Source organism: Oncorhynchus keta, chromosome 16, assembly GCF_023373465.1.
Source record: "Oncorhynchus keta strain PuntledgeMale-10-30-2019 chromosome 16, Oket_V2, whole genome shotgun sequence".
Taxonomy (NCBI): Eukaryota; Metazoa; Chordata; class Actinopteri; order Salmoniformes; family Salmonidae; genus Oncorhynchus; species Oncorhynchus keta.
Genome location: NC_068436.1, coordinates 1,772,752 through 1,787,604, shown reverse-complemented (window position 1 = coordinate 1,787,604; position 14,853 = coordinate 1,772,752). Strand labels below are relative to the sequence as shown.

The following is a 14,853-nucleotide window of genomic DNA, read 5'->3' as shown; positions in this document are numbered from 1 at the left end:
TAAATAGGACAAATTAGCTAGCAACAGCAAGCTAGCTAAATAGGACAAATTAGCTAGCAAGTACAAGCTAGCTAAATAGGACAAATTAGCTAGCAAGTACAAGCTAGCTAAATAGGACAAATTAGCTAGCAAGTACAAGCTAACTAGCTAAATTGCCATATGTGTTTAATGCTTTTCGACCTGTCCCCAAATTAATGTCATTGGTTCAGAGTTTGTTTTGATATTTTAACCTGCAAGTTGTGATCGCGTTTGGTGTAGGGGGACAAAATACATTTATGCACGATGGCGCACGTGTGCAGCCGGTTTGGGATCCATGTAAGATGCTCAGAACCTGATAAGCTTCTATGTTGTACACCGCAGTCATCATATTAGGGATATCTAAGTGAAATGTCCAACGTTTTCCTGAAAATCGGGACATGCTTACTTACGGAAATCTATGTCAAATATCACTCTTTTGAAACCAGGACAAGTTACTTTCACCTTTGTTTCCTTCGTTACGGTTTCCTTCGTTACAGGTTATGAGAATCTACAGTCTGAAGCAATATCCCTTGATCCAAGGACTGTATTTGAAAGGATACAAGATCACCGCTGAAGTGTTCATTAGAAAAGTCCTTATCAACCAGTGGAACAGAAGAAGAATTCCTCACTCCTGGCAGACTGTCAGAACATAATTTCTAATAGTTATCTATGTGGGACTGATACCAGTGTGGAAGAGCTGGTCCCTTTAAAAGGACTTGGTGAATTGCCAATAGGACAATTGAAAAAAATGTTTGTTTTTTTGAGAGTTTCCTCATCATTACACCTGTTAATACTAATAACTTTGCTTGAAATCTATTTCTTATTGTAACAGCAAGTACAACATACCCTTTGTGTTTTATAGAAATGCAAGGTGTTTAATGTGAATGATTTTATGCTTACTGCTAATTATTTATACTGTCTATTTTTTCATGTTTTCTAAAAAATACCCTTTAAGTATATTTCTTTTCAAAATGGTCTAGGGGAGAGTAAGAATATTTCGAAGATAAATACACAACGCCGAGTACAAGAGTTCAATAGAGTACTATTGATGAGTGGAAATACAGTTTTTTCTGTAATAGGGGATTAATGAGCAACGTTAGAGACATAGGAGGAATGCGTCTATAAAGTGAGCCTGAAACAGGATACTTGTTATTTGGCCATTGGCCCAGTTTTATTGCAAGGAATTCTAACTGGTCAACCAGTCAACCAGGCTAGGTTATAAACTACAGCCTGTCCCTTTGTTCACTGGAGAATCACAGAAAATAATCACCCAGGAGAGAATCACTGAGGACAGGGGAGCATGAACATCTACCTCCCCACATGATTCGTCCTTTTTGAATAAGAATAAACACATTTACCTCCACCTGATTTGCTTTAGGGTCTGTGTTAATGAAAAGTAACAAGTGCTAACAGTTGTGAGGTAGCTCTGGGTCCCCAGTTCTGTCATTTCCAACACAGCTGCTCTCGGAAGGCCAACTGGGTGTGAGGGGTTTGACCTTTTGCTTTGGCATTTACTGTATCAATCTCCACAAAGTGGTAAAAAAAAAGATTTAAAAAAGAGAGTCTTATACCACTTCCTGGTCTTGTGGAGGACCTGGTAGTAGCCCATCAGAGCATCAGATAGGTTGTTACCACCATATTGGAATTGTAGTCCTTCAGAGAAACCTGGACTTTTTTCCTCACCAATGCCCCATTGGCATTTTTCACCCTCATTGAGACATGGTCGTTATGGCCTTACGCTGTGTGGTGAGCATGGTTACTTTCCTAGTGTCCTTCCATTAAAAAAAAAAAAGCTGCTTGTTAGTCCTGATCCAACGTAATGTCCCCCTCTCCACTGTATTTGTCATGTCGTTTACCTTGGTCTTGGGGAAAACTATTCTGATAGGGCGAATGGTGCCACAAGCCCATCTTTTCTTTATCAAGAGGTCTATGAAAAGTGGATGTAGAACCATCAGATGGGGTGATTGACATAGCAGCGGGGAAGCTTGCTGGGGAAGGGGAAGCTTGCTAGGGAAGGGATGGCTCCCAAACATCATCCAAATTATTTGCATCCAATAAAGAGATATTGTTGAGAGACAGAATTACAGTTGACTAAATTTCCAAAATGACATTACTATAAAGTAAAAACACCAAGCCTAAACTTTACCTGGACAGTGACTCACATTAGGCGTGAAGCACACACACAATGCAAACAGTAACACCTTGGAGACAGAGGGAAAGGTGAGAACCACAAATAAACAATGGCCATGAGAGTTTAGTGGCCTCTCCAAAGTTACAAGGATGAAACTTAGAACAGCAAACTAATGAGACTTAGACAATAACTACTTTGGAATTACATAACATTGAAATTACTTGTTACATAGGCCTATGTAAACTACATCCAAATCACAAAAAGCTTACAAAAGACAATATAGTAAATTAGATATAAAGTCAAGAAAATAATTGACTTACAGATCTTAAAATGGATCCAATCCCTCTCGAAAGCAAACTTCGTCAGCCCGAGTCGGAATCCTCTTTGTCCGACTCCAGTATTTTATTCAAAGCTTCTATGGTCGGTATACTGTCTTTTAAGGTTCCTGTTCGATATGCTGAATTACACCCCCCCACCCCCCCACCCCACGAGAAGCCAAATTGTATGCAAAAGCAATTAAATTAAACGCAATGAAATCTGTTTACAATGTAATGTAGCGTGTTCGGTGCGTTTCGTCAATGTAATGTAGCGTGTTTGGTGCGTCTCGTCTGAGCCGGGTAGCAATATTTCATATAACGCATTAAAAAAAAAAGTTCTACGGCTTCCTTTGTCCCAACCAGCACAACTGCATATCCCTGGAAAGCCTCTAATTGGCTACAAGACTGTCAAGGTGACATAGTAGGCAATCACATGTGTAATGGATGCCAACTGTGCCTAAGCAGGCAAAATTATATCTTTGCGCATCAAAAATATGATCACCCGTGGACATTAGACGTTACCATTAAGTTATACATCAGATATGTAGCCCATTGCCAATGTTTTGTTCCTAAACAACCTAAGAATTCATTTGATACCCCCATGTAGCTATAGCTCAAACACAGACCAAATCGAAGCTTACCTTGTTGGTAAAAACGTTATCAATAACAGTAGGTCACAAGCAGACAAATAATATATCCTCATGATGTGTGGATGCCCAGCATTCGGTGTTTATCAATGTATTCCTTGTTTATTTTGATTATGCTTCACAACGCTAACCAGTATGTAGGTAGCAGCCATCTTCAAGAGAGGTCATGAGCTCAGCCTGGCAGCAGTATTTGCGCTTTTGGCTTAACGTACCCATTTTAAACTGCCTATTTCTCAGCCCCAGAAAATAGAATAATAAATATAATTGTCAGATTAGGATAGAAAACACTAAAGTTTCCAAAACTGTAAAAATATTGTCTGTGAGTATAACAAAACTGGCGAAAGCCTGAGAAATCCAATCAGGAAGTGCCTCTTATTTTGAAACCTCTCAGTTCCTATGCATGTCTATCCTCCATTTAAAGGGATATCAACCAGATTCCTTTTTCTATGGCTTCCCTAAGGTGTCAACAGTCTTTAGTCATAGTTTCAGGCTTTTATTTTGAAAAATGAGCGTGAAGGATCACATTGCGTAAGTAGATAGGTGAGGGCTCCGAGTGAGTTTTGCGCAATTGAGTAAAGCCGCCATTGTTCCTCCCGCTGTCATTGAAAAACCTACACACTTGACATTTAAAAAAAAAACCTGAAGATTGATTATGAAAAAACGTTTGACATGTTTGTGGACACTATGGATATTTGGAATATACGTCTGCGTTGTCGTGACCGCTCTTTCCTGTGGTTTTCTGAACATAATGCGACAAACGTCAGTATTTTGGGTATAAATATGATCTTTATGGAACAAAAGGAACATTTGTTGTGTAACTGGGAGTCTCGTGAGTGAAGACATCCGAATATCAAAAGGTAAACTATTTTTTTGATTGCTTTTCTGATTTTCATGACCTAGCTACTTAATGCTTAGTGTACATAATGTTATGCTATGCTATCGATAAACTTACAAACGCTTGGATTGCTTTCGCTGTAAAGCATAATGTCAAAATCTGAGACGACAGGTCGATTAACAAAAGGCTGTGTTTTCCTATATTGCACTTGTGATTTCATGAATATTAATATTTTTTTGTAATATTATTTGACTGTTGCGCTATGCTATTCAGCAGTTGCTGATGACAATTACCCCGTTACCGGGATGTGTAGCGTCAAGAAGTTAAGAACAAATTCTTATAATGACGGCCTACCAGGAAACAACGGTTTAACTGCCATGTTCAGGGGCAAAATGACAGATTTTTACCTTGTCAGCTCAGGGATTCGATCCAGTAATCTTTCAGTTACTGGCCCAACACTAACCACTAAGCTAACTGCCACCTTATATATTCACATGCCCATATATGGTAGTAAGTCACACCGATCAATAGCCAAGATACTCGGCATTCCGCAGAAACCCTGCAGATAGGGGCTACCGTTCATTCACATTTACATTTAAGTCATTCAGCAGACGCTCTTATCCAGAGCGACTTACAAATTGGTGCATTCACCTTATGACATCCAGTTCACACAGACTGAATTGAAAAATAGTCTCCCCAAATATGGGGACTCCACATTTAAGAGGTTAAACTAATGCAAATCCAGCTACTGTTATTCTGGTTGCACTGTTTGACGTGACTAAGTTAGCCACAGTTGGCTAGCTAGCAAGCAAGCAAGGGATAACAACGTTGCCAGCCAGTATGGCAATGAAACATTTAGAACGAACGACTGGGTTGAGTCCATAGATAGAGAACAAAAGACTGAATGACTGGTTCGCGTCTCTGCAAACCGAACCAACGACTAGCCTGCTTGTGTAGCATCCTTAAATGTGTGTCGGGACTATATCTTGTCGAAGTAGTATTAATAAATACATCAAAATAAAATGTTCATTTGAATATGTGGTAACCCGTTGTATAAAAGTGATAAATACCCGAGAAGTAGGTGTTGAGGATATACGGCGCATTCAGAAAGTATTCAGACCCCTTAACTTTTTCCACAGTTACGTTAGACTTATTCTAAAATGGATTAAATATATTTTTTCCCCCTCAATCTACACACAATACCAATTACATAATGACAAAGTGAAAACAGGTTTTTAGAAATGTATTACAGATAAAAACAGAAATATCCTATTTAAATAAGTATTCAGACCCTTTGCTATGAGACTCAAAATTGTAGCTCAGATGCTTCCTGTTTCCATTTATCATCCTTGAGATGTTTCTACAACTTGATTAGAGTCCACCTGTGGTAAATTCAATTGATTAGACATGATTTGGAAAGGCACACACATCTATATAAAAAAGGTCCCAAAGTTGACCGTGCATGTCAGAGCAAAAACCAATCAATGAAGTCGAAGGAAATGTCTGTAGAGCGCCGAGACAGGATTGTGTCGAGGCACAGATCTGGGGAAGAGTACCAAAATATGTCTGCAGCATTAAAGGTGCCCAAGAACACAGTGGCTTGGTGCTGGGCGATATGGCCAAAATATATCACAGTATTTTAAAATTGGACGGTATGGCGGTATTTAATTTTTTTTATAATAAAAGTTACACATTTGCTTTGAGTAGTGAGTGATCCTAGGGTGCAACACATAGATTAAGTGATTGCAAGAAGTCTCTCCATTCTGATTGAACAGTATAAAACCATTAAACTTCAACCAAAATAAATGTCAGCACTTTTATCATTTCTGCATTTCCTGCACTCAATTGCAGTGTTGGAAAAAGTACCCAATTGTCATACTTGAGTAAAAGTAAAAGATAAGTTAATAGAAAATTACTCCGATAAAAAGGGAGTCACCCAGTAAAATACTACATATGTATATTTAAAACAAAATACTTTTACTCAAGTATCAAAAGTAAAAGTATAAATCATTTCAAATTCCTTATATTAAGAAAAGAAAAATATGGTGCCATTTGGTTATTTTATTTACAGATAGCCAGGGGCACACTTCCAACACTCAGACATAATTTACAAAGCATTTGTGTTTAGTGAGTCCACCAGATCAGAGGCAGTAAATGACCTGGGATGTTCTCTTAACAAATGCGTGAATTGGACCCTTTTCCTGTCCTGCTAAGCACTCAAAATGTCACGAGTACTTTTAGGTGTCAGGGAAAAATGGAGTAAAAAGTACAGTATTTTCGTTACGTGGTACTTAAAAGTCTTTTTAAACCACTGCTCAGTTGACAATTTCCACACTGCCACGTAGGGCTTTACGATATGGGCAAATAATATAGGACCTATTTTTAAACAAATGTTGCAAATGCGATTTGACTTCCGAATTAGAGCAAAACTTTTGGAATCATGGACATCGAATGACTATTCTAAATCTATAAGAATATAATAGTGGGCACTTTGAATACAGCGTTTGAGATGACCACAAATTAAAATGCCAGGGAGTAGGGATGCACGATATAAAATGCCGGGGAGTAGGGATGCACGATATATCGGCGAAAATATCAGAATCAGCCGATATTAGCTAAAAATGCCAACATCGGTATCAGCCGATGTGAAAAACCGATGTCAAAGCTCTCAGCCTATTGCGGACATACGGGGCGTTCCTGGTGCAACTCGGGCAGTTGTTATTGCCATCCTAAACTTATCCCGCAGGTGTGATTTTCAGATGTAACGATCCTCCGCAGGTGTTGCTACACGCGATCTGCCACTGCGAGGACGATCAGCTGTCCGTGCTGTCTCCCTGTATCACTGTCTTTGGCGTCTCACAGTACGGACATTGTGATTTACTGCCCTGGCCACATCTGCAGTCCTCATGTCTCTTTGCAGCATGCCTAAGGCACATTCACGCAGATGAGCAGGGACCCCTGGGCATCTTTCTTTTGGTGTTTTTCAGAGTCAGTAGAAAGGCCTCTTTAGTGTCCTAAGTTTTCATAACTGTGACCTTAATTGCCTACCGTCTGTAAGCTGTTAGTGTCTTAGCAACTGTTCCATAGGTGCATGTTCATTAATTGTTTATGGTTCATTGAACAAGCATGGGGAACAGTGTTTAAACCCTTTACAATGAAGATCTGTGAAGTTATTTAGATTGTGGTTATTTTTTTATTGAGTTTAGAATGCTAGTGGATTTATATTAAGAAGCAAAGTGATAACAGCATTGTTGTCATCAACATTGTTGCATGTGCAGCATTGACCATGCAGACTGAACGCAAGTGTCTCGTGGTTGAGGAACATCAAATGCACTCCTTGAGTGACAGGGGGCATGGCTAGGTCTGTGTTGAAAGTGGCATGGAGAGAAAGAGCCGCAAGAGATGATTCAAGTAACGAAGTAAACCATAAAAATGGACATTACACATGGCGTATCACATTTAACAAACCAAACATTCAAATACCAGTATTGACAGTGGCCTCCATTATTCTTAAAATGGAAGAAATTTGGAACCACCAAGACTCCATAGAGCGGGCCGCCCAGCCAAACTGAGCAATCAGCGGAGAAGGGCCTTGGCCAGGGAGGTGACCAAGAACCTGATGGTAACTGACGGAGATCCTCTGTAGAGATGGTTGTCCTTCTGGAAGATTCTCCCATCTCTGCAGCACTCCACCAATCAGGCCTTTATTGTAGAGTGGCCACACGGAAGCCACTCCTCAGTAAAAAGCACATGACAGCCCGCTTGGAGTTTGCCAAAAGGCACCTTTTATTTTACCTTTATTTAACTAGGCAAGTCAGTTAAGAACAAATTCTTATTTTCAATGACGGCCTAGGAACAGTGGGCTAACTGCCTGTTCAGGGGCAGAACAACAGATTTTGTACCTTGTCAGCTCGGGGGTTTGAACTTGAAACCTTCCAGTTACTAGTCCACTCTAACCACTAGGCTACCCTGCCGCCCCAGGACTCAGACCATGAGAAACAAGATTCTCTGGTCTGATGAAACAAAGATTGGCATTTAGGCCAAATAGTTCAATCGTCACGTCTGGAGGAAACCTGAAACCATCCCCATTGTGAAGCATGGCAGTGGCAGCATCATGCTGTGGGGATGTTTTTCAGTGGCAGGGACTAGTCAGGATTGAGGGAAAGACGAACAGAGCGAAGTACAGTGAGATCCTTGAAGAAAACCTGCTCCAGAGTGCTCAGGACCTCGGACTGGGGTGAAGATTCACCTTCCAACAGGACAACGACCCTAAGCACACAACCAAGACAATGAAGGAGTGGCTTCGGGTCAAGTCTCTGAATGTCCTTGGGTGGCCCAGCCAGAGCCCGGACTTGAACCTGATCAAACATCTCTAGAGACCTGAAAATAGCTGTGCAGCGACGCTCCCCATTCAACCTGAAAGAGCTTGAGAGGATCTGCAGAGAGGAATGGGAGAAACTCCCCAAATACAGGTGTGTCAAGCTTGTAACATCATACCCAACAAGACTTGAGGCTGTAATCGCTGTCAAAGGTACTTCAACAAAGTACTGAGTAATAGGACTGAATATGTAAGTAAATGTGTAAATCATATTTTAATTCTTAATAAATGTGCAAGCATTGCTAAAAACCTCTTTTTACTTTGTCATTATGGGTTATTGTGTGTAGATTGATGGGGAAAATGTTTTATTTAATCCATTTGAGAATAAGGCTGTAACATAACAAAATGTGGAAAAAGGGGTCTGAATACTTCCCGAATGCACTGTATTGGCACGGTTTGCTTGCACTCAAACTCGTCTCGGGCCTAACACCCGTGTCAATTTATCCTTCAAACACCGGCTTATCAGGGATTATCACTTAAGGCAGTTATATACAATTAATGTTGCTGGACTTCCTTGGCAGCAGTAAATCAAATAAGTAAATGAGGATCCTTAATAACCCTCTGTGACTTTTAAGAAGATTTTAGCCCACAACATTTTGACAAGTTTTTACTATCATTGTAAAGCCCTGGTTATTTTGTTGCTTTGACTAATTAACTTTGAAGATTCAATTAATTTGATTACTGATTCATTTATGTTTGTCCCTCATTTAAGGTCAACCCTTTTTAAAGAGATTAACTCGTTTCAATATGGTGAAACTATTCCTTTTAAAATATTTTTCTCTCGAAAGAAACTTTGAACATCTAATAGTCAAATCAAACTGTAAAAAGCAGTTGTGCTGTTTCTACTCTTTTTGGCCATTTTCTGGTGTTTTGTGGTGGAAAACTGAGCGTGTCGAGCATAACAAGTCAACATTGATACCCACAGATAGAGGCGCTAGCATTGTTAACAATTTTAAAAAATTTGTGAAGCTTGCATTCAATTGCCACTCCCTGTTGCACACAACACGCTTCCATTACCCCTGTCACAAGGAGATTTATGGTTGATTTAAGATGAAATCGTCAACCCTGTTACAGTCAACCATGTTACAGTCAACCATGTTACTTTATTTGGCACATAATAGGCACTTACTATAGTAATTTATTTAACCCCTTGAGATGGAAAAATGTGTAAAATGAAGTTGAACATGTGCTCTTTATGACAGAATGTTAAAAAATTATGTGAAATCTGTTTTTTATGGACTAAGTTAGACTCAAAAAGGTGGAATGACTGATATTTATATATTTTTTAAAATATATTTCTTTAAAGTTTAAATATTTGTTTTACTCTTCCATTGTAAATTGTCGCAACCAAGATCAACCAGTTATGGTTTACAGAGGGAGTGGTTTGTTGTGGCACGGTTAAAACAAACTGATATCTTTGCACCGAATCACCTCAGTGAGCTGCTAACATCTTCCACCCAACAACAACAATCTTAAACAAGGACTATATTCATTAGGCACCAAACGGAAGAAAACAATGAAACAGGGAAGGACAACCTGGACTTGTCCAATAAGAAACATTTAGCTAAACTGTGAACCTACTAAACACAGCCAAGTGCAAACAGATTATGTAATTACTACATTTCATAAATCATAGTGCTGAGACACAGCTACTCAATTCACAGCACAGCCCTGCCTACCTGAGCCTGACAAATACTGAGGAATGTAAACAATTGCAGCATTCTGTCATTAACTTTAAATTGCTATCAACAGGTCCAAATAATTTGCTACCCTGACAGGATTACCTTGGTTCCCCATTGGACTGAGCAGATGTACGCCTAACTAAGTTGCGATGCACAGTACACACCCTTTTTCGGTGGGAATACAAACCAAAACAACTGGTGTAACTTAGGTGACATTGTATGTCAGGGCAAGCTTCTGAAATGTCATTAACTTTAAATGGCTATCAACAGGTCCAAATAATTTGCAACCCTGACAGGATTACCTTGGTTCCCCATTGCACTGAGCAAATGTACGCCTAACTAAGTTGCGATGCACAGTACACACCCTTTTTTGGTGGGAATACGAACCAAAACAACTGGTCTAACTTAGGTGACATTATATGTCAGGGTAAGCTTCTGAAATGTACCGGTACACCATTTCTATGTGAAAATGGAACTAGGCAAATTCTACTTCCCATCAAATAGACAATTGAAAGCATAATGTTTTAGTTCTGCGTCGACTGTCAAAAGGTGTACACAACCTAAATGACCAGGTATTTGAAAACATTCCAAATATGTTTTTATCCTAGGTTCAATTAAAATAAGTGTCTTATCTGCCAGTGCGTCATAGCTTCACTGACAATCAGTAAAACAAAATATGTAGGGTGTTCCTGGATTACATAAAAAATCAAACATATCAGCTACAGCATAAAATGCAGACAGGGCCAAAATGCAAAACACACTGCAGCACTGACAACGCATTACTTGAAATTCGGGAAGTTTGTGAGGTGTCATCGTGAAAAAAAGCTTTTGCATCATAGTGCCAGTAACACAGGTGAATTAAATCATATTTACATCTATTTAGCCAACTTCATTGATTTGACTAGCTAGGCTATTTTCTCTGTAGCATAGTAATTCATGTTAGACATGCGCGGACTACAACAGGTTATTACTGTGAAATGTTTACAGGTCTACCTCTTGTATTCTGCACATGTGACAAATAAAATGTGTAAGATATGTATGAGATGGAGATAATTAAGACAGGGCTTTGCTATACTGTTCATGGACACACTATTATTGCACACTTCCGACAAGTAACAGGGCAGGCCACATGGCACCCTCTATTCCTCTAGCAGGTGGCCTTGGCAAATTCTTCCCCGCCTCCATTTGGACTCCTCGCTTCAAACATAAATCCTCACGTTTAGAACATGAACACGTTTAGCTGACTTGGCAAAATAGAACCATAATTAACAGTTCGACAAATTAGAGAACACACAAAAGTGATAGAATGTAGCAGTACCTAACTAATCTCCTTGATGTCACTGCGCTCCAAGACACGTGCAAACATAAACAATGGGGTGATATACCCATGCACGTGGGAGGTGGTATGCTTTGTTAAAGAAATATAAATGCCTGCCTATCTTGATGTCATCTGCAATCAAGGTTTATACCATCTCAATAAATGGTGTATTGCATTTACCTGAGTTGGGACTACTGGGTCAGCATCCTCAGCTTGCCAGACCTCGACCACGCTGGACATTTGACTCAGGGCTTCGTGGGAGGAAGAGAGGGGGACGAGGTGTAAATGTGAAAGCTTGAGCAGAAAACACTCGATGTCAAGCACATCAGATAAAAAGAAAGAAATAATGTCTAGATAAAATGCTTTACCCCCCAAACAATTAACAGGGGACAGCGCAAACGGCTGTTTGTCAACGTTTAGCATAAACTTGTGCAAATGCTTGACTGACAAAGGCGTGTATTCAACTGCCCATGATCCCACTCTCCGAGGGTGGCTCGGGGAGAGTTGGGATATCACATTTTTCAATTCACACATGAAGTATTAACACACACTTGTACATGTGTTAAATAGGCCAGTAAGCACCCACCAAATTATCATCATCAACGTTGCTTTAAGGTTAGCTAGCTTTGGCTTTGCTAGCGTGTAAACACATAGCTTTAACATTTATAAAAGCCGAGCTATACATTTATAACACAACCAATAAATACACTGAAACATTTAAAAACACACAACCAAAGTGATAACAATGGCATCTGGCAAGCTAACTATCATTAAACGAAGTTCCCTTGTAGCTAAATTCGCTAGCTACTGTAACGCGACACTTCACTGAAATAACGTTATGGCTTGCATGAACCAACACAGGAAACTGTCCACTGATAAAAAATAAAAATACTTAATAAAATATTCTTAGCACTTATACGTGTACGACGTTCGCAACATTTCTGCAGACATTAACACATTCGAAATTATCACGCAAATTATGCCGAATTGGAATCCACAATACGATGGTTGCAGTAGCCATCCCGTTTTCGCATAGCGACTTGTCCTCACTGTCAACTCGGTAACGTTCGCTCTAACGTTACTGGCAGTTCTCGCCGACATTTTCGCAATGGGTGGTTAACGTTAATTATTGAAGAAAAATGTACTTCACCAGACCTTGCAATTGAGCCCCTCCATGCTGTATGCAGGGCAAAAGTAGCGGTAGAATTCCGAGTATAATATTAATCCACGTTTTTCTGTGACAGCGGCTGCCTTGTTGGAACTCCCCTACCACCGCCATGCTGCCCTGTTCAGCTAGCAGCCTGCCTTGTGCTACGCTTGGCTTTCTCTTTCTCTTGCTTTCGCTCCCCGTCTATAGCAAACCCTCCCACCCTGTTCTGTTCCTCGCCCTCTTTCTCGTTGTGTGTGTGTGGAGAGTATGCGCCGACCACAGCCAAGGCGTTGCATTCATCGGCCTGCCTGCGTTGGCTGATTTTGGCACAATGAGGTGGACTTGAACGTGACGAACTAAACGCACCAAATGATCCAACTCATGGGAATATCGCGTGGCCAGTCCGATACGCAGGTAAATCGTGCAGAAAACAAAGTTTATGCGAAACATTCTATTTCGTTTTGGTTTTTTTTTCCCGCGCGGGCAAACAACTGTCATGCGGTCAACCAAAGCAAATCTAGGTTATGATGATGCGCTTGTGGACCCATTGTTTTAAAATCCCCCATACCCCGTACTACTGAGGTTGAAAAACGTTGTGCCAATCAATAGATCACTCCAAAGGTTAAGAGAGATTCCATCATGTGGTTCCCATTTGGAATAATCAAACTGCAATATTCATAGTACTAGAAGTCCCTCCAACATCAACACCAATGAAGTCCTGCAAACTCAAATTATGCCATGAGAACCCTGTCACATAAAGCACATTTCTTGCACTTCATCTAATACTCGTTTTATAACTGAAGAGTTATAAAGAACATTGGTATTCAAGTTCAACATTGAAACAGGCCATATGCTGTAGGCCAGTGTTAGGTTAGCAACAATAACTGGTAGACAATTAGTGGAATACATAAAAGTCACAAGCCTATATGTAAATTAAGTACATTTTGGACACTACTGCTTAAGGGTGAAGAACATTTTTTGGGGTGCAGACTTCAGGCAACCTTAATGAATCAGAATGGACAGGCTAAGCAGGTTCACACACAAATATCACACATACTCTTCCATGGTGGGTGTGTCATTGTTCAAACGTTTAGGCCAAACATGTTTAGACAAGGTATGTTATGCTTGAAATAATATCTGTACATGGTAGAGGGTTCAGGTAAAATATACTGAACAAAAATAAATGCAACAGGCAATAATTCATTTAAGGAACTGATATAAATTCATTAGGCCCTAATCTATGGATTTCACATGACTGGGTAGGGGTGCAGCGATGTGTGGGCCTGGGAGGGCATAGGCCCACCCAATCAGAATTTGTTTTCCCCCACAAAAGGGCTTTATTACAGACAGAAATGCTCTTGTTTCATCAGTTGTCCGGGTGGCTGGTCTCAGACAATCTCGCAGGTAGAGGTCCTAAACTGGCGTGGGTACACGTGGTCTGAGGTTGAGGCCAGTTGGACGTACATGCCAATTGCACACTCCCTCAAAACATGAGACATGTGTAGAATTGAGTTGTGTGACAAAACTGCACATTTTAAGAGTGGCCTTTTATTGTTCCCAGCACAAGGTACTCCTGTGTAATGATCATGCTGTTTAATCAGCTTCTTGATATGCCACACCTGTCAGGTGGATGGATTTTCTTGGCAAATAAGAATTGCTCACATATAGGGATGTAAACAAATTTATGCACAAAATTTGAGAGAAATAAGCTTGTTGTACATATGGAACATGTCTGGGATCTTTTATTTCAGTTCAAGAAAGTAAGACTTTACATGTTGCGTTTATATATTGTATTTTTGCACAGTATAGTAGTAGCAGCATGTCCTACTGGGCGGCAGTAGCCTGACTGGTGTTGGGCCAGTAACCAAAAGGTTGCTGGATCAAATCTCAGAACCGCCAAGGTAAATATCTATCGTTCTGCCCCTGAGCAAGGCAGTTAACGCCCAACAACTGCTCCCCAGGCACATGGACTTTGAATAGTCGACCCCTACACGCCTCTGATTCAGAGGGGTTTGGTTAAATGCGGAAGACAGTTTTCAGAAGAATGCATTCAGTTTTACAACTGACTAGATATCCCCCTTTCCCAAAATATATAATAATGCTGAATCTGCTGTAATGAGAAAATGGAATTAGGAATACATTGAACATTTTGAAATACATGAAAAACATGCATAAGAAAGGATAAAGCCGTAAATGATCATTCAAACTGTAGATGTATCGTCACTGCAAAGTGAAGAAATGGGTAGGATCTTTTTGAACTAATGGGTTGACATTTACACCTCTAGTAGTATAACGGCATCTGGAGAGTCAACTCCATGAGCACATAAATTATAACCATTGTTTATGCAGTTTGAAATGCTGCCCTTTGAGAGGTTTT

At 40.1% G+C, this 14,853-nt stretch overlaps 1 protein-coding gene across 5 annotated transcripts in view; it reads right to left on the bottom strand.

Moving 5' to 3' along the window:
* tmem131l (transmembrane 131 like) overlaps positions 1-13,000 on the bottom strand; it is a 92,350-nt gene extending 79,350 nt beyond the window's left edge. For 2 of the 5 annotated variants that reach the window (XM_035789088.2, XM_035789090.2), the window contains exons 1-2: positions 12,482-12,788; positions 11,507-11,577 (exon numbers count right to left, since the gene is read on the bottom strand). In XM_035789088.2, the coding sequence (XP_035644981.1) occupies positions 11,507-11,577; positions 12,482-12,605 (195 nt within the window). In that variant the 5' untranslated portion in view covers positions 12,606-12,788. Of the gene's footprint in view, positions 1-11,506; positions 11,578-12,481; positions 12,791-12,842 lie in introns of those variants that run through there. The other 3 variants (XM_035789092.2, XM_035789091.2, XM_035789089.2) reach the window with 3 other exon arrangements.
* Between the last annotated feature and the right edge of the window lie 1,853 nt (positions 13,001-14,853).